At 42.4% G+C, this 21,268-nt stretch overlaps 1 protein-coding gene across 1 annotated transcript in view; it reads left to right on the forward strand.

The window, feature by feature from the left end:
• dab2ipa (DAB2 interacting protein a) overlaps positions 1 to 21,268 on the forward strand; it is a 125,713-nt gene that overhangs the window by 17,654 nt on the left and 86,791 nt on the right. The window contains exon 5 of the mRNA XM_021605356.3: positions 20,573 to 20,676. Coding sequence (XP_021461031.3) covers positions 20,573 to 20,676 — 104 coding nt within the window. The remainder of the gene's footprint in view (positions 1 to 20,572; positions 20,677 to 21,268) is intronic.

The raw sequence follows: 21,268 nt of genomic DNA on the forward strand, positions 1-21,268 counted from the left end.
TTACCGGGAATGGTGTCAAACAAAAAACATCCGGTCAGCAAAATCCTGTGGGTGAAAACAGCTCTTTGACGAGAGCGATCAAAAGGACAATGGCAAGAATTGTGTAAGCTAACAGGCGGGCATCCAACCAACAAATGTCATCCGCATACCACTCTGCATACCGCTGCTGGCTTGCTTCTGAAGCTAAGCAGGGTTGGTCCTGGTCAGTTCCTGGATGGGAGACCAGATGCTGCTGGAGGTGGTGTTGGAGGGCCAGTAGGAGGCACTCTTTCCTCTGGTCTAAATAAATATCCCAATGCCCCAGGGCAGTGATTGGGGACACTGCCCTGTATAGGGTGCTGTCTTTCGGATGGGACGTTAAACGGGTGTCCTGACTCTCTGAGGTCATTAAAGATCCCATGGCACATATCGTAAGAGTAGGGGTGTTAACCCTGGTGTCCTGGCTAAATTCCCAATCTGGCCCTCAAACCATCACGGTTACCTAATAATCCCCAGTTTACAATTGGCTCATTAATCCCCCTCCTCTCCCCTGTAACTATTCCCCAGGTCGTTGCTGCAAATGAGAACGTGTTCTCAGTCAACTTACCTGGTAAAATAACGGATAAATAAAAATGGCGGTACAACAGTGGTGTGCAGAACGGCATCTTGGAACGCACAACTCGTTGATCCTTGTCATGGATGGGCTATTGCATCAGACGACCACACCGGGTTCCACACCTATCAGCTAAAAACAAGAAGAAGCAGCTCCAGTGGGCACGCGATCACCAACATTTGAGGACAATTGAGGAGTGAAAAAAAATTGCCTGGAATATGACCGTGAGTTCAATTTACTTGAGTGGCAAGCACAGTCTGCACAGTCCCCAGACCTCAACCCAATAAAGCATCTTTGGGATGAGATGGAACAGGCTGTTCACAGCATGAATGTACCGCTGTTCTGGAGGAAAAGGGGGGTCCGACCCACTACTAGATGGTTGTACCTAATAAATACCCAATATCTCACATTGGTCATATGCACGACTACAAAAAAGATGGGAACAGCATGCAGACTCAAGTAGGTCACCCAGACCTCTGTTTCCTGCTCATGAGACATTTTCCGCAGCCTGGCGTGAAACACCTCTGCCTGTATTTCTGGCCTGGCCTTGGCTTTAAACAACGACAGATTTTGGAACACTGCTGATTTGAGAGAGCTCCAGAGATTACTCTTGTTTTTGGAAGAGCAGAGCTGTGGAGAATTGGAGAATTCGCAGCCCCCAGGCTTCTCACAGAGAAGCCTCTCACGGCAGCGGGTGGGCGCAGGTGGGCGGGAGCAGCACTAGGTACTGTATGAAGGAGCAGACCAGACTGAGGGGTTGGTGACTGAGCGTATGTGACATGCCTAAGAGGGCTAGGATTCCAAAAGGGTTAGATCCTATCACAGCTGTATTACCACCCTCTCCAGAGGCATGAATTGCATTTATGAAGGGGGGAAAACAACTAACTGAAACCTGCCCCTGTCAAGGCTTCATGTGTCCTCTAAACTGCTTGCAGCATGGCAGAGATTTTTCAGGGGCTGGAGGTTGTTGGAACATTCTTTCAGCGATGCATATTTGTTAGATTACAAAGCTGCAGAATGTGGGTTGCACTAGTCTAAGAAATGAAATGAAGGCAAAGAGAAACCCTGGACTCTGATCACTGGAGCCTCGCTTTGCAGTCCCGGGTTTGAACAATGACAGCAATTGTCTCTCAATTATCTATGCAATGCTGTAGGCATGCAAAAAATAAACATGTATTTTTGCAGCACTTATGTATAGACAGTAGACCTAGACGTATAATTGCACATATACACTACATGACCAAAAGTATGTCTCATTCTCTATCTCATATCAAAATCATGGGCATTAATATGGAGTTGGTCCCCCCTTTTGCTGCTATAATAGCCTCCACTCTTCTGGGAAGGCATTCCACTAGATTTTGGAACATTGCTGTGGGGTCTTGCTTCCATTCAGCCCGAGCATTAGTGAGGTTGGGAACTGATGTTGGGCAATTAGGCCTGGCTCATAGTCGGCGTTCCAATCCATCCCAAAGGTGTTTGATGGGATCAGGGCTCTGTGCAGGCCAGTCAAGTTCTTCCACAACGATCTCGGCAAACCATTTCTGTATGGACCTCCTTTGTGCATGGGGGCATTGTCATGCTGAAACAGGAAAGAGCCTTCCCCAAACTGTTGCCACAAAGTTGGAAGCACAGAATCATCTAGAATGTCATTGTATGCTGTAGCGTTAAGATTTCCCTTGAAAAACAGCCCCAGACCATTATTCCTGCTCCACCAAAGTTTACAGTTGGCACTATGCATTAGGGCAGGTAGTGTTCTCCTGGCGTCTGTCAGACTGCCAGATGGTGAAGCGTGATTCATCACTCCCAAAGAACGCTTTTCCACTGCTTCAGAGTCCAACGGTGGCGAGCTTTACACCACAGCCGACGCTTGGCATTGCGCATGGTGATCTTTGGCTTGTGTGTGGCTGCTCGACCATGGAAACCCATTTCATGAAGCTCCCGACAAACAGTTTTTGTGCTGAAGTTGCTTCCAGAGGCAGTTTGGAACTCAGTAGTGAGTGTTGCAACCGAGAACAGAGGATTTTTACTCGCTTCAGAACTCACAATCCCATTCTGTGAGCTTGTGTGAACTACCACTTTGCAGCTGAGGTGTTGTTGCTCCTAGATGTTTCCACTTCACAATAACAGCACTTACTGTTGACCGGGGCAGCTCTAGCAGGTAGAGGTCGACCGATTAATTGGCATGGCCGATTTAATTAGGGCCGATTTTCAAGTTTTCATAACAATCGGTAATTGGCATTTTTGGACGCCAATTACATTGCATTCCACAAGGAAACTGCATGGAAGGCTGACCACCTGTTACGGGAGTGCAGCAAGGAGCCAAGGTAAGTTTCTAGCTAGCATTAAACTTATGAAAAACAATCAATCTTAACTTGTGATTATGTTAACTACACATGGTTGAGGATATTACTAGTTTAACTAGCTTGTCCTGCATTGCATATAATCAATGCAGTGCCTGTTAATCTATCATCAAATCACAGCCTACTACGGGTGATGATTTAACAAGAGCATTAGTGAAAAAAGCCCTGTCGTTGCACCAATGTACTTAACCGTAAACATCATGCCTTTCTTAAAATCAATACACAAGCATATTTGGTTAATATTGCCTGCTAACATGAATTACTTTTAACTAGGGAAATTGTGTCACTTCACTTGCGTTCTTTGCAAGCAGAGTCAGGGTATATGCAGCAGTTTGGGCCGCCTGGCTCGTTGTGAACTGTGTGAAGACCATTTCTTCCTAACAACGACCGTAATTAATTTTGCCAGAATTTTACATAATTATGACATAATGTTGAAGGTTGTGCAATGTAACAGCAATATTTAGACTTATGGATGCCACCCGTTAGATAAAATACGGAACGGTTCCGTATTTCACTGAAAGAATAAACGTTTTGTTTTCGAAATGATAGTTTTTGGATTTGACCATATTAATGACCTAAGACTCGTATTTCTGTACTTTTATTATATTATAATTAAGTCTATGATTTGACATTTGATAGAGCAGTCTGACTGAGCAGTGGTAGGCAGCAGCAGGCTCGTAAGCATTCATTCAAACAGCACTTTCCTGCATTTGCCAGCAGCTCTTCGCAATGCTTGAAGCACAGCGCTGTTTATGACTTCAGGCCTTTCAACTCCTGAGATTAGGCTGGCAATACTATGGTGCCTATAAGAACATCCAATAGTCAAAGCTATATGAAATACAAATGGTATAGAGAAATAGTCATATAATTCCTATAATAACTACATCTTAAAATTTCTTAACTGGGAATATTGAAGACTCATGTTAAAAGGAACTACGCGCTTTCATATGTTTGAGCAAGGAACTTAAACGTTAGCTTTTTTACAGTGTTCATTCAGTATTGTTGTAATTGTCATTTATTACAAATATATATAAATACATAAAAATTGGCTGATTTTAATCGGTATCTGCTTTTTTTGGTCCTCCAGTAATCGGTATCGGCGTTGAAAAATCATAATCGGTCGACCTCTACTAGCAGGGCAGAAATGTGACGACCTGACATCCTATGACAGTGCCATATCGAAAGTCACTGAGCTCTTCAGTAAGGCCATTTGACTGCCAATATGTGGGTGTCCACATACTTTTGTGTATATAGGCTTATATGAAGGCATTACTTTTTATAGAGTTTTTAGCCAAAGTTGTCTGGGGTGGAATTGGGTCAGCCCAAACTTCTCCAGATGTTTTTTTAAAGATCTGGTCGCTCAGACTGTTGTGGGAAGTGGATTTGAACGCTGACAAAACAGCAACCAGTGTGTTTTCTGGACCCTGTTCTTTTTCAGACACAAACACATTGACTGGATGTGTTTTAAATCACTTGGGGAAAGTAAGCCAAGTTACCTTGATTGAAATTAAGTTTTTACTATGAGTTGTTTTGGCAACTGACATTGTTAAGGGGGGAGGGATTGAGGGGGGAAATGATTAAATACTCTTAGGCACTCAAACATTTTGTTCAGATTTAAAAAAAAATGTTTTTATTAAACATTGATTGATGTAAAGAAAATGCACAGACATGATTGTTATTGTTTCTCCTCTGTTTTGATGAAGTCTGCAGCCTAATTAGAATGAGGCACTTTGTAGCAACAACAAAACCATCAACATACTCAGCACAATGTCATTTTACTTTGAGACAGTAGTGCTAATTCAGAGAAAATTGTCTCGAAGTTATTCAGTGTTTCCAATCCGGAAGATCACTGTCTGTCTCAATGTTGCTATAAGAGAGAGTTAAATCTATTTTACGACTGTATTGATTGGAGACTGCATGAACATAGCCTCTCCCATGGATTGGAAACATGGGTTGTGTTCATCATCAGATTATGCTGGAAACAGGAAATTAAAGTGTTTTTTTCTTGGGCAAGTTCTGACCTGCTCTTAGTGATTGTCACAGGGCCTAAGACTATGTTCAAGATACATGCTCTCCTCTCTCATGACATGAAGTCTTTGTTTCACAGAGAATCCTCATAATAACAGTGATCTCTGCCCTTGCATGACTCAGTAGATGTCCTGTGCAGTTCATAAAACCTGCATGATATAATGCAAGTGAAGCACTGTACAGAACACCTTTTAGAATACCGCTGGCAGGGCTTTGTATGTTGGCCTCCTGTTGTGTGAAAGCCCTGAATCGGGATCAGTTGGCCACGTCGCTCGTCTGGTAATCACAATACCGTGACCCACTGAGATTACGGACTTAATCTCTAAATCTAGCATATTAGCTAGGTTTCCATCCAATTGGCGACAGATTTTCATTAAATGGAGTTGTTGCAGATGAAAGGCTGTGCATGTGCGATATGATGGTTATTGTGTGTGCAATAGGATGATTATTATATCAATATTTGTTCATAAATGCGTTTCCACCACCATTTCTTGTGTAATTCATTTTACTGACACAAAAAGATCCCACCTTGTCTAGCGTATTTAATTTTGTCGACATCTGGAAAGTTGTCTGACATTTGCCATTTCCATCAGGCCTGTCGTGACTTTTATTTTTTAATACCCGACATGTTCTTTACTCACATAAAAAGGTTGGATGGAAATCTGTTTAGATACATCCACAGTTCTGTGGATCCATTTTCAATGCTTACTCATACTGAGGTGATATACAGGTTACCAGCCGCACAAATGGTCCCTTTACTATCTTTAGCTTAATCCCCATTCCACACAATAATCTCTGCCCTTGCATGACTCAATAGACGTCCTGTGCAGAGGTGTTCATAAAACCTTTAGAATACCGCTGGCAGGGCTTTGTAAGTTGGCCTCCTGTTGTGTGAAAGCCCTGAATCGGGATCAGTCGGCCACGTCACTCGTCTGGTAATCACAATACCGTGACCCACTGAGATTATTGACTTAATCTCTAAATCTAGCATATTAGCTAGATTTCCATCCAATTGGCGACAGATTTTCATGTGAATATTCTAAAATCTGCATAAAAAAACAATTGTGCATTTTCCCACTGCTTTCCATTAAATTGACTTGTTACGGATAAAAGGCTGTGCGTGCTGAACATCAAAATAACTTTTGCAGTCAAATTCCCATCTACTGACTTTAAAAAAAATGTTAAGTTACGTTAAATGGGTTTCCATCGCATTTTCAACTCTACTGATGCTTTTGTCAGGAAGAAATGTGCGTTTATATAGTGAATGTGCTCACTCTGGTTTTGAAACGTGCCCTCTAGCCAACAGATAAAGTGCGAGTAGGCTACCTACATGATGAGATTATGGACAAAATGAGCGAGATTCTTTTTTATTTGTCAAACAGCAGCCAAGCTTTCATCATCATGTCACCAGAATAAGACCCTCAATATTTATTGGAAAGGAGCATCAAGCTCATCACCGTGCACTTTCACCACCCTGTGAAGTTCATCATTTATTTAATCTGTAGCCTAATTAACCGCATGCTTTCCCAACCAGTCTAGTGGGAGGACCACACAACATGTCATCGCGTGACTCCATGTTTACTTTGATATGATGGTTATTATAGCAATATTTATGTATAAAGCCATTTCCACTGCACTTTCTTGCATAATACATTTTACCGACACAAAAAGATCCCACCTTGTCTAGCGTATTTATTTTGTAGACATTTGGAAAGTTTACCGACCAATTTGCTGTTTCCATCAGGCCCGTCGTTACATTATTTTATCTGACGTACTTTACTCACATAAAAAGGTTGGATGGAAACCTGCTTAAAGACATCCACAGTTCTGTGGATCCATTTTCAATGCTTACACATACTGAGGTGGTATACAGGTTAACAGCCACACAAATGGTGTCCATCCCTTTACTATGCTTAGCTTAATCCCCATTCCACACTGTGCCCTGAGGTTGCAGGCTCAAGGGACTAAACTGTCAGTGTACATGAATATTGCACAGAGATCTCTGCTTGCTGGCTGGTGGGATTGTTGGACGAATAATGAAAGGATTGCTGTATGTAATGTCTGACTGCATAGCTGACATATTTCAGTTACCACTGAAATGTATTACATGTGTGTTCTAAGTATGTTTCTTTTTTATTTAATGTATCATTTCTGCGGGTCGTTGAATGACTTTGTCAGATTGGAGAAAGAGGGGTTTCTCTTTTTAGATTATTTATTTAGAACCCTTTCCTGTCATGATACTCTTAGCAGTAGTTTGAAGCCTCACATTCATTAGGATAAATTTTGAGTGAAGAATTAATCAGTCATCCTATTTCTTATGTTTTACTTCAACAACAAGTTACTTTTTAAAATTCATTTTTTAATTGGACTACATTCCTTGGTTTGTAAACTCAGCAAAAAAAGAAATGCCCTCTCACTGTCAACTGCGTTTATTTTCAGCAAACTTAACAAGTGTAAATATTTGTATGAGCATAAGATTCAACAACTGAGACATAAACTGAACAAGTTCCACAGACATTTGACTAACAGAAATGGAATAATGTGTTTGTGAACAAAGGCGGGGTCAAAATCAAAAGTAACAGTCAGTATCTGGTGTGGCCACCAGCCGCATTAAGCACTGCAGTGCATCTCCTCCTCATGGACTGCACCAGATTTGCCCGTTCTTGCTGTGAGATACCCCACTCTTCCACCAAGGCACCTGCAAGTTCCCAGACATTTCTGGGGGGAATGGCCCTAGCCCTCACCATCCGATCCAACAGGTCCCAGACGTGCTCAATGGGATTGAGATCCGGGCTCTTCGCTGGCCTTGGCAGAACACAAACATTCCTGTCTTGCAGGAAATCATGCACAGAACGAGCAGTATGGCTGGAGGTATTGTCATGCTGGAGGGTCATGTCAGGATGAGCCTGCATGAAGGGTACCACATGAGGGAGGAGGTTGTCTTCCCTGTAACTCACAGCGTTGAGATTGCCTGCAATGACAACAAGCTCAGTCCAATGATGCTGTGACACACCGCCCCAGACAATGACAGACCCTCCACCTCCAAATCGATCCCGCTCCAGAGTACAGGCCTCGGTGTAACGCTCATTCCTTCGACGATAAACACGAATCCGACCATCACCTCTGGTGAGACAAAACCGCGACTCGTCAGTGAAGAGCACTTTTTGCCAGTCCTGTCTGGTCCAGCAACAGTGGGTTTGTGTCCATAGGCGACATTGTTGCCGGTGAGGACCTGCCTTACAACAGGCCTACAAGCCCTCAGTCCAGCCTCTCTCAGCCTATTGTGGACAGTCTGAGCACTGATGGAGGGATTGTGCGTTCCTGGTGTAACTCAGGCAGCTGTTGTTGCCATCCTGTACCTGTCCCGCAGGTGTGATGTTCGTATGTACCGATCCTGTGCAGGTGTTGTTACACGTGGTCTGCCACTGCGAGGACGATCAGCTGTCTGTCCTGTCTCCCTGTAGCGCTGTCTTAGGCGTATCACAGTACGGACCTTGTCATTTATTGCCCTGGCCACATCTGCAGTCCCCATGCCCCCTTGCAGCATGCCTAAGGCACGTTTACACAGATGAGCAGGAACCCTGGGCATCTTTCTTTTGGTGTTTTTCTGAGTCAGTAGAAAGGCCTCTTTAGTATCCTAAGTTTTCATAACTGTGACCTTAATTGCCTATACCGTCTGTAAGCTGTTAGTGTCTTAACGACCGTTCCACAGGAGCATGTTCATTAATTGTTTATGGTTCATTGAACAAGCATGGGAAACAGTGTTTAAACCCTTTACAATGAAGATCTGTGAAGTTATTTGGATTTTTACGAATGATCTTTGACAGACAGGGTCCTAAAAAAGGGACGTTTCTTTTTTTTTGTTGCTGAGTTTATAATCCTGTTTTGCTCACACTGAGGTGTGTGTGTGTGTGTCTGTGTGTGTTAATTCTTGTCATCTTGTCTCAGATGAATGAAGCCTATTGAAGCCATTCAAATCAAACTGAGCTGATAAAGGTCTTTTTGTAGGTTGATCATGTTAAAAGGCAGATGCAGAGAACATTAGCAATGACAATGCCGTTATGATTCACATCACAAATCAACTCATTATTTACATTCACAAAATGCATGTTCTTGCATAGATAATTAATCTGTTTTTGTTATGCTGGCACATACATGCTTGTACGGTGGTGCCAATTTTCTCCGCTGTCTCTAAATGTATTCATGTCCAGGCCACTGTGGTCCAGAGATAAAACAGACAGTGTCTTCAACGTCATCCTATAATTCATTGGGATCTGTCAAATGTACACAATAGCTTCTGCCGCTCTCAACACACAGGCGGTTTCTCCTCTGTTCTCTGCATGTGTAATGAAGCAAGCTGATGTCCTGTGTAGTTACCACTGTGCTGAAGACTGCGGCTGTTCAAAGATACTACTGTAGGCTGTGTTACAGCTTTTTAATTAATTGAAACCTTGCGTTTTGTCATTGATGGAAAAATACGGAAAGAGATGTTTTTAGTCACTTTGTTTTATATCGCCTACAGTGGAAGCTGCTGAGGGGAGGACGGCTCATAATAATGGCTGGAACGGAGCAAATGGAATGGCATCAACCCATGTGTTTCATGTATTTGATACCGTTCCACTTATTCCACCCCAGCCATTACCACAAGCCTGTCCTCCCCAATTAAGGTGCAACCAACCTCCTGTGATAGCCTAGTCTCTGGAGGGATGTTTTTGAAGGTTTTCTGTGAATGATGTTGTTATCAAATTGAAAGCAATGTTCTAATAACATCATGAAACACGACCTCATCAGTAGTAGGGAAAGAGATACATGGGCTGTGTTCCGAATCCCTACCCAAAGTGTATACTTGCGCACTCCACTCATGGATTGAATAACATTGGATTGGTGTAAGTAAGCGCAGACTAAGGGAGTGCACACTTCAGAGCCTGGATGAGCCTTTGATAATCCACCCTAGTTCAATAGCACTTCTCCCCTTCTCCAAAGGAGGGCGCTGCATGAAAACATTTGGGGCCATGACTAGAGGCACCACAGAATAGATATACCGAAACATTACCGGCTTAATTTGATTCCTATCATCCACCACTGTCTAATAGATTTTACTGACACAAAAAATATCGCACCTTGTCTAGCGTATTTATTTTGTAGACATTTGGAAAGTTTACGGACCAATTTGCTGTTTCCATCAGGCCCGTCGTTATATTATTTTATCTGACGTACTTTACTCACATAAAAAGGTTGGATGGAAACCTGCTTAGAGACATCCACAGTTCTGTGGATCCATTTTCAATGCTTACACATACTGAGGTGATATACAGGTTAACAGCCACACAAATGGTGTGCATCCCATTACTATGCTTAGCTTACTGTCTCCTATTGCGCCAGGACTAATAGAATATTCACCACAGTGGGAAAGTGGTTGTGGGGGATGAGAATGCGTGACCCTCAGGGCCATTTGCAGTAGGAGGGGAGGGAATGTCTTGTATCTATTGATGGAGCCAGACGGCATAACAAACACAAGTAATATTGCTTTGAATAACTGAAATTATATGATACTGCTACTTTTATTTGCACCACTCACCCCCCAAAGTTGTAATTATGTTTTGGTCAAATTTTGATGAAGCCCCGAGGAGATGTGGTATATGGCCAATATACCACAGCTAAGGGCAGTTCTTAGGCGCAATGTGGTGTGCCTGGACACAGCCCTTAGCCGTGGTATATTGGTGATATATCACAAACCCCTGAAGGTCCTTATTGCTATTATAAACTGGTTACCATCGTAATTAGAGCAGTAAAACGAAGTGTTTTGTCATACCCGTGGTATACGGTGTGATATACCGGGCTTTCAGCCCATCAGAATTCAGGGCTTGAACCACCCAGTTTATAATTGTAGTTATGTTCCGGGCCCCTGACCATCCACTCAAGAACAAATCATCCCACAGCTGAATCTAGTTGAATCCTGCAGTATGGTATCCTGTCACTTTTTTTTCCCTCTCTTCTGTCAATTCTGTCCAGTTGTGTCTTTTAACAAATTAATTAAATTTTTCTAGAGACTACATGTTGATCAGCTGTTTATTTCCTTATATACATTATGTAATCACTGTGTCTAAATAAGACTTTGTGATTTATATCAGTTTATCTTCTTAATGAGTGAGTGTAGCCTATTTAGTTGTCGAAATTCCTCAGTCTGGAGTGGTATTCGGGAGCTTTTAATCTGCACAGTTTTGTGTGGGTGAAATAATGCCTTTATGGGGAGGAAGTGGGTCCCAGCGCGCACACCCCCCCCCCCCCCCCCCCCCAAAAGGCTTCTCCAAACATATTGCCTCCCTGCCAAAGATGGAGCATATAGTTGTTCATCAACACTCTGGGGTCGTTTTGGACAGGACAGGATTACTTGTGTGGATGGGCCCCTGGGAGGAGATCATGGCCAGTATTCACAAAGCATTTCAGAGAAGCAGTGCTTATCTAGGATCAGATTGGATCATAATGAATAGGATTATATGAACTGTGGGGGAACTGATCCTAGATCAGCACTCCTACTGAGATACTTCATGAATATGGCCCAGGGCATAGCTTAATGCAGCAGGGACAGTAATAGTATCATCAGTCATTGATGATAGCCAGCTCTGTGTGGGGGCAATGTCTAGCTACTCCTGGGCAGAGTATGGTTCAAAGTAGAGGTCGACCGGCATGGCCGATTTAATTAGGGCCAATTTCAAGTTTTCATAACAATCGGTAATCGCCATTTTTGGACACCGATTATGGGCGATTACATTGCACTCCACGAGGAGACTACGTGGCAGGCTGACCACCTGTTACGAGTGTGCAGCAAGGAGCCAAAGTAAGGTGCTAGCTATTATTAACCTTATAAAAAACAATAAATCTTAACATAATCACTAGTTAACTACACATGGTTGAGGATATTACTAGTTTATCTAGCTTGTCCTGCATTGCATATAATCAATGCGGTTCCTGTTAATTTATCAACAAATCACAGCCTACTTCGCCAAACGGGTGATGATTTAACAAGAGCATTCGCAAAAAAAGCCCTGTCGTTGCACCAATGTACCTAACCAGAAACATCAATGCCTTTCTTAATATCGATACACAAGTATATATTTTTAAACCTGCATATTTAGTCAATATTGCCTGCTATCATAAATATATTTTAACTATTGAAATTGTGTCACTTCTCTTGCATTCTGTGCAAGCAGAGTCAGAGTATATGCAGCAGTTTGGGCCGCCTGGCTTGTTGTGAACTGTGTGAAGACCATTTCTTCCTAACAAAGACTAATTAATTTGCCAGAATTGTACATAATTATGACATAACATTGAACATTATGCAATGTAACATTAATATTTAGACTTAAGGATGCCACCTGTTAGATAAAATATGGAACGGTTCCATTTCTCACTGAAAGAATAAACGTTATGTTTTTGAAATTATAGTTTACGGATTTGACCTTATTAATGGAGCCTTAGGCTCATATTGCTGTGTGTTTATTATATTATAATTAAGTCTATGATTTGATAGAGCAGTCTGACTGAGCGGTGGTAGGCAGCAGCAGGCTCGTAAGCATTCATTCAAACAGCACTTTATTGCGTTTGCCAGCAGCTCTTCGCTGTGCTTCGAGCATTGTGTTGTTTATGACTTCAAGCCTATCAACTCCCGAGATTAGGCTGGCAATACTATGGTGCCTATAAGAACATCCAATAGTCAAGGATATATGAAATACAAGTGGTATAGAGAGAAATAGTCCTATAATTCCTATAATAACTACAACCTTCAATATTCCCAGTTAAGAAGTTTAAGACTCATGTTAAAAGGAACCACCAGCTTTCATATGTTATCATGCTCTGAGCAAGGAACTTAAACGTTAGCTTTTTACATGGCACATATTGCACTTTTACTTTCTTCTCCAAAACTGTTTTTTGCATTATTTAAACTAAATCGAACATGTTTCATTATTTATTTGAGACTAAATTAATTTTATATATGTATTATATTAAAATAAGTGTTCATTCAGTATTGTTGTAATTGTCATTATTACAAATATATATATATATATATATATATATATATATATATATATATATATATATATATATATATCGTCCGATTAATCAGTATTGGCTTTTTTTGGTCCTCCAACAATTGGTGTTGAAAAATCATAATCGGTCGACCTCTAGTTCAAAGAGAGGTCGGCAGTCTATCTGACTGCACTGCCTCTCTTGCTTTTAATCCTACTGCTTCCTCGAAGGGTGATCCAACTTGAGTTCTTGTTTTTGAACCTAGTCCATGTACAGTTGTGCAGTGAGGGATCCCCACAACGCCACGCAGTCATACCTTAGCATTCCTGTAGTAATGTTATCATGTCTGATCCACTGGGCTTGATCAAGCAGCAGTTTCAGGGACATCATACTGTAACATACCATAAGAATACACGTTTATCTCCATCTGGGAATTCTGATGGGACACATTTTTTATTTTAGCTTTATTTAACTAGGCAAGTCAGTTAAGAACAAATTCTTATTTTCAATGACGGCCTAGGAGAACGACAGATTTGTACCATGTCAGCTCGGGGATTTAAACTTGCAACCTTTCGGTTACTAGTCCAACACTCTAACCACTAGGCTACCCTGCTGCCCCGACACATGCTTGGGCTGGGACGATACCATTATTGTGATACTCGTTAGTATCATGGCAAGGAAACAAAACAGAAAGTGGATTTAACTTCTTTAGGAAAACAGCCTAATGTTCTAAACAAACATCCTTATGTTGTCATCCAGAGTCGCGTTTATTTATTTTCCAAGCTATAGCACACTATTTTACATACAGCAGGTTTTCAAAGAACCAAAGAGTTTAGTCCGCTTCATGTTTTCATTTTTGCCCCAAAATTGTGCTACTGGTGTCGACACAGCCCTAACGCATTCCCCAGCCTCTTAGCTTGCTTTTAGCATGATTTGTGAAAGACACAGAGTCATTTTAGTAGTTTGGGCCTGGCCGTATGTTTGACATCCCCGAACTAGTATAAGTAGGGTTTTGTTTTTCCTAGTATGTTCAGGTTGCCAGGACAAACTCCCGGCCATGCGACTGGCTGTTGTTTCCAGGGTGACATGTGAGGGGCTCAGAGGGGTGTGTGACAGGCTGTTTTTCCAAGGGTGACATGTGAGGGGTACATGACTGGGAGTGTAACAGTAGCAGCACTGTTGCTGGGCTGACGGCACGTGCTCCCCGGTCAAGGCTTTGGGGGTGTAGGGTCACATCTGTCAACGTCTAAAAAAAATAACATTGCATCATAATATAGCCTCTCACCAGGGTTGTACCTCTATACTGCTCTTCAATGACAAACTCTCAGCACTGGTATCTCTAAAAATAATATTTAAAAAATATATTATTTATTTTTGGGGTTGTGATTTGACACCGGCACGCTGCCGGAGAGGCCACAAGCATGACCCCTGACCTGCCCCCTCAGAAGTAGAACTCAACCCCTCACAGGAATTGTCCCCCTCCCCAAGATTGTTTATCCTGACATGCAGTGCTGTTCTCTAGTCTAGCACATGACATCAGAAACTGCTCAGCTCAGTACAACAGTGATGACTGAATAGTCATAATAGTGTGAATAGGTTTATGGCAGACTGTTAGTTTATCGGAGGTTGAAATGTTGGGCACAATGAGGAAAGGTTTGGGGAAGAAGTCCTAATACTACAGACTACTGGGTCAGACCCGTCTGCACAGACAGCACATTCACTCCAGGAGTAGGATCAGAGCTGCAAACAGGGATAACCAATACTGTTTTATCCTCTGGGACAGTCCTCCACCAAAAAATTAATCCCTCAGGATTGTTGTTTGTCACTTCACTGAGTTTTGTCTAACCTAAATATCCCAGGAGAAAGTGTGATGTATAGTAGTGAGCAAGTAGGCTACCATAGTAAACAAGGTCTGTCCCTGACAAATTTTTTTTATATTGGTTGACCTAGGGAGAGAAAAAAACAACATTTTAACGTGTGTTTTTTATTTTTATAAAATAAACTATATGTATTGAACTTGTCTGATGCTTTAATCACACTGTTTGATGAAATAAGAAACACATGACTCCAGAGGGAGCCAGAGATCAAGATAACCAGAAGAAAAAAGCCTTAACCTGACCTGACCATCCTCCTTTCGCTCCTGCTGGCTTTGCAGATTCTGCTGTTACTCTCCTGAAGTTGCCAGTAATAGGCTACAAGGAGTCGGCAACCTTTCTCATGTGGAATGACCACTTATCTTACTATTTCTACCGATCTGTGTGCCAGTTATGGTTTTCATATGCACATTTTCGTGGAACAGTTTCATATCATTTATAATAACGTATTTGTATCTCAATCATTGTCATGTGTTTATTTACATTTTCTATCCAAATAAAAATTATACAAACCCAAAAACGAACTTCTATTGCCATTGTCAACTATTTAAAATTGCCTACATAAAGACAACAAATAAAAACATTGCATCCTGCAGGTAGAATATATCCTATAAATCACATTGGCTACCGCAATCTGCGACAAACTTGAAACATTTGTATCAACTTGGGTCCGCAGAGATTCCTGTGCCAGTGAGCTCGGGACAGACACGGCTGTAGGCTATTTGTGCAAGGTATAAGAGCTCATCAGGTAGGCCAATTTTATGACGTTACCACTGGATCAGAGCATGATATTTTTCCCTTTCATGCTGAGTGGTTATCGAAAGGGAGAGAGATGGAAATATGAGTAAAATACATTGACAAACTATTGTCATTCTCAATGGATCTAAAAACAGACTTTGTTTGCTTGCTGTTTTAGGTTAAGAAAACATTACTTTGAGAAGCTCCACAGCTCATTAGTGGTGGTGCGTTAAGCCAATCATAAATACTATCAGATCCCCAGATGGGCACATTCATATGCCTACATTTACATGCAGGCTAAGTAGCCTATAGGCTTACTTCTATGCGTAATCAGGTGCATGTCCTTACTCAACATTGACAGGAGCACTCCAAACAAGAGACACTGACTAAATTGACAACTTGTCAATGGAATTAAATAAACAAACTTGTTTCTCACAAGCATAGGTTGTGTGTTCTGCAAACAACATGCCCACTCTGACAATAAGGTAATATGTACATGTAGGTAGAGTTAAAGTGACTATACATAAATAATAAACCAGAGAGTAGCAGCAGCGTAACAGAGGGGTCTGGGTAGACCTTTGATTAGATGTTCAGGAGTCTTATGGCCTGGGGGAAGAAGCTAGCTAGCCTTTTGGACCTAGACTTGGCACTCCGCTACCGCTTGCCGTGCGGTAGCCTGAGAGAACAGTCTATGACTAGGGTGGGGGGGAGTCTTTGACCATTTTTAGGGCCTTCCTCTGACACCTCCTGGTATAGAGGTCCTGGATGGAAGAAGCTTGGCCCCAGTCAGGTACTGAATGCATTACCAGAAATTAACGTAACCAAACAAACATTGTAGATTTGAAATGATAGGAATTAACGGTAAATGTACTACTGGTGATGTATGTAATGGGGAATTGATAGACACTAACAATCAAACACAAACAATTCACACAATAAAGTTATGAAACAAATTGATGGGAGAGAGGGCATTCTGGAGAGAGATGTGCATCTTAACCACATCCCCTTCTTGGACTGTCATCCAGCGGCTTGCGCAATGGATTAGTCATATATATTTCCTACTGCTCGACAAAAGATTATTGTTTGACCAACAGCCTATCAACCAAACAATCGACCAGTTGACTAATTGGGGTCAGCCCTACAGTAAACAGCCCTGGTAATGTTTGTCTGAAGTTGTCTGATGATCTGTGCCTTTCGGCACTGGACTGAACTAAAGTGGTGGGAAAACACATTTTTCCAATTTGGAGATGAAAAACCACAAGCTTCCTGCGTTGTTTCCTGCGTTGTTTACGATCTGTACCTAGAGTTGCTCTTTAAAGTCGTCTTTGAACTTGAGTCTGAGTGCTCTACTCAGAATTCCTTTGTATTCATATAAACACTTTGGATAATGGAATTTTTGTGCTTTGGAGAGGAAAAGGTAATCTTTCTCGCATCACAGTGCTGTTGTGTGACACTCGCACTGAAACGGAGACCTTTGGGACATAACTGCATTGTTTGGTTTATCCAATGCCCAAAATGTCTGAAGACTGAGCACATTTTTGATTGTTAGTGTTAAAGGGATACTTTGGGATTTTGGCAATGAGGCCCTTTATCTACTTCCCCAGAGTCGGATGAACTCGTTGATACCATATTTATGTCTCTGTGTACAGTTATAAGGAAGTTGCTAACTAGCACAAGCGCAATTGCTAACTAGCATTACCCATAGACTTCCAGTCATTGTGCATCTGCTAGCATGCTAAAACTAAAATACTGAGGTTCATTGTTTTTACCACATGGTTATAAAAATGTATCGATACTAAGTCTAAACACTTTATAAGATACTGTATCAAACAAGACATCAGAAAAAAGATTGATGCAATGGTGTGCGGCGGTAGGCAGTTAACTGTTTGTAATTTAATAATCCCCAGTGAAGACTTCTCTTTGATCCAGGTTGGCTCTTCACACTGCCTTAGGGGATGCACTCCCGCTGGCCTATTCACCATGGACTGACTGCACTAAAAGACCGATAAACACCCTCTGCTCTGTCAGTAGAACATTTTATTTTACAGAGGCTGTACAGTTATTTATGTAGGCATATAAACTCAGAAAAAAAAGAAACTCTCTTTTTCAGGACCCTGTCTTTCAAATATAATTAGTAAAATTCAGATAATTTCACAGATCTTCATTGTAAAGGGTTTAAACACTCTCCCTTGCTTGTTCAATGAACCATAAACAATTAATGAACATGCACCTGTGGACCGGTCGTTAAGACACTAACAGCTTACAGACGGTAGGCAATTAAGGTCACAGTTATGAAAACTTAGCACACTAAAGAGGCCTTTCTACTGACTGAAAAACACCAAAAGAAAGATGCCCAGGGTACCTGCGCATCTGCATGAACGTGCCTATAGGCATGCTGCAAGGAGTCATGAGGACTGCAGATGTGGCCAGGGCAATAAATTGCGATGTCCGTACTGTGAGACGTCTCAGACAGCGCTACAGGGAGACAGGATGGACAGCCAATCGTCCTCGCAGTGGCAGACCACGTGTAACAACACCTGCACAGGATCGGTACATCTGAACATCACACCTGCGGGACAGGTACAGGAATGCAACAACAACTGACCGAGTTACACCAGGAACGCACAATCCCTCCATCAGTGCTCAGACTGTCAGCAATAGGCTGAGAGAGGCTCGACTGAGGGTTTTGTCTCACCAGGGGTGATGGTCAAATTCGAGTTTCTCGTCGAAGGAATGAGCATTACACCGAGGCCTGTACTATGGAGCGGGATGGATTTGCAGGCGGAGGGTCCGTCATGGTCTGGGGCGGTGTGTCACAGCATCATAGGACTGAGTTTGCTGTCGTTGCAGGCAATCTCAATGCTGTGCATTACAGGGAAGACATTCTCCTCCCTCATGTGGTGCCCTTCCTGCAGGCTCATCCTGACATAACTCTCCAGCATGACAATGGCACCAGCCATACTGCTCGTTCTGTGTGTGAATTCCTGCAAGACAGGAATGTCAGTGTTCTGCCATGGCCAATGAAGAGCCCGGATCTCAATCTGGGACCTGTTGGATCGGAGGGTGAGGGCTAGGGCCATTCCCCCCCAGAAATGTCTGGGAACTTGAAGGTGCCTTGGTGGAAGACATCTCACAGGGTGTCAAATCGGAGGGCCTGTTGTCCGGACCTCTGGCAGTCTCTATGGGTGTGCCACAGGTTTCAGTTCTCGGGCCGACCCTTTTCTCTGTATACGTTAATGATGTTGCTCTTGCTGCTGGTGATTATTTGATCCACTTCTACGCAGACGACACCATTCTGTATACCTCTGGCCCTTCTTTGGACACTGTGTTAACAAACCTCCAGACGAGCTTCAATGCCGTACAACACTCCTTCCGTGGCCTCCAACTGCTCTTAAATGCAAGTAGAACTAAATGCATGCTCTTTAACCAATCGCTGCCCGCACCTGCCTGCCCGCCCGTCACTACGCTGGACGGTTCTAACTTAGAATATGTGGACAACTACAAATACCTAGGTGTCTGGTTAGACTGTAAACTCTCCTTCCAGACTCACATTAAGCATCTCCAATCCAAAATTAAATCTAGAATTGGCTTCCTATTTCACAACAAAGCATCCTTCACTCATGCGGCCAAACATACCCTCGTAAAACTGACTATCCTACTGATTCTCGACTTCGACGATCATTTACAAAATAGCCTCCAACACTCTACTCAGCAAATTGGATACAGTCTATCACCGTGCCATCCGTTTTGTCACCAAAGCCCCATATACTACCCACCACTGTGACCTGTATGCTCTCCAGCCAACGAGAGCATACAGGTCGCCAAACCCACTGGCTCCAGGTCATCTGTAAGTCTTTGCTAGGTAAAGCTCCGCCTTATCTCAGCTCAGTAGTCACCATAGCAGCACCCACCCGTAGCACGCGCTCCAGAATAAGGAAAACATAACTTGGGGCTTTGGCACAAAGTTAGTCCGCAAATGTTAATGAGGGAAGTCCCTGTTTACATGTACAAGTATTTGTATTTAAAGAATAGAACTGACAGAAATGGTTGACATTAGCACGTGTATTTCAGGTACCTTCAATTCATTCAGAATTTAAAGAATTCAAAATAATGTGATTTATTTATTTGAACCAACATTTTAGGCTTGAAGAAATGTCAGCTAGTCAAGGCAGACTTATGGTGATGCCTTTTGAAAGCTAGCCAGCGGAGGATGCAACCAGAGGATATTCCTGGAGACAGTTTACACTGCATTTGGCTGTCTCCAGACCTCTACGCATCACTTTCTCATTTTGACAGCGTTCTCTTCCTGCTTGTTTGAAGTGATCTTGTCGTGTTGATGTGCTTTCATATTATCTCTTGGCCTTTCTGTGGTTGATGAGCTATGGTAGCTAGCTTAGCAAAACCCATTATTAGCCGAAATTGTTCTAAAAGCCAGAAGTTAAGTATTACACACTTTCAGAATATTCTCATGTAATTGAATGCAGTGATTGTCTGTTTTCTCCTTCCTCCGTGAGAAAGTTTGAGGCGATAAATGAGGGCGCTCAGAGGTGCGCCTTCTTGTTAGAGCCTTATCTTTCCCACAGAGGCAGAAATAAGAGTGAAGCGTATCTCTCGGTGTATCAACTTAGAACAGAAACCGACACAGAGAGAACAAGCATGGATTTCGTAGTCTGTCAGGGATGGCGGTTTTCCATGAGAATGCTGCTTCTACCGTTCTCTCATTACCTGTTTGTTTATGTAGAATGCAATGTGTAGCGCATCTCAAACACATCATTTAGGTGAAGCCAGAGCCAAGGGGTTGTCTCCCTTTTTCATTTTAAGATTGTTCCTCCTTTCTGAAGATCATATGTACATTGTTCGGGATTATAATAGAACCGCAAACGTCTACCTTTTGGAATTTGATTGAATTGTGTTGCAATGACTTAAATGCAAATTCCTCTCCCCCTCCCCAGAGCTCCCTCCTGAGAGGGTGGGTCGCAGGCGCAGCATGCCGGGCAGCGCTCTGGACAAATGCCCCTCCATGGAGCCGGCCACCTCTACCCCATTCAAAGTCACGGTGAGCATTCAACAGTACACCTACTCTATTGCTCCCTCTTTCTAGTCACCCCCCTCCCATCTCGAGCTCTCTTCCCATCCCCCCTCTCAAATTCAAATTTTTGTTTTATTGCAATGAAATACAATTGTACATGGATGATAGTTACACTGTATTACTTGTAAATTACTGTATATACAATGTAACTCTTCAGGGAATTAATGGTCATGGTATGTCCCTCAGACTATGGCAACCATATACATATCTGGCAGTAATATTTGTGGTTCTCCCTCACCCAGAATAATTCCCGCATTATGTCATTAGTAAATGCACAGAATTTGGGAATTGATTGAGATATTTTCTAGAAAAAATCTTCTCTTATTTAGGAATATTTCACACAGTAGATCAAAAAGTGTCTCTACCTCCCCTGTCGTGCAGTGACCACATAGAAACTCCTCTTTGAGTAGCCATGTGTTTTTGTCTGTCCCTTTTTCTATAGCCAATTTGTGGTCACTGAGCCTGTATTTGGTCAGGATCCGTCTCTGTTTTGTATCTCTGAGAGTAGAGATATTCTGCCAATTTGTATGTTCTTTTGAGGCCCAAATTTAGTTTATTC

Source organism: Oncorhynchus mykiss, chromosome 6 (genome assembly GCF_057628025.1).
Source record: "Oncorhynchus mykiss isolate SJ-2025 chromosome 6, ASM5762802v1, whole genome shotgun sequence".
Classification (NCBI taxonomy): domain Eukaryota; kingdom Metazoa; phylum Chordata; class Actinopteri; order Salmoniformes; family Salmonidae; genus Oncorhynchus; species Oncorhynchus mykiss.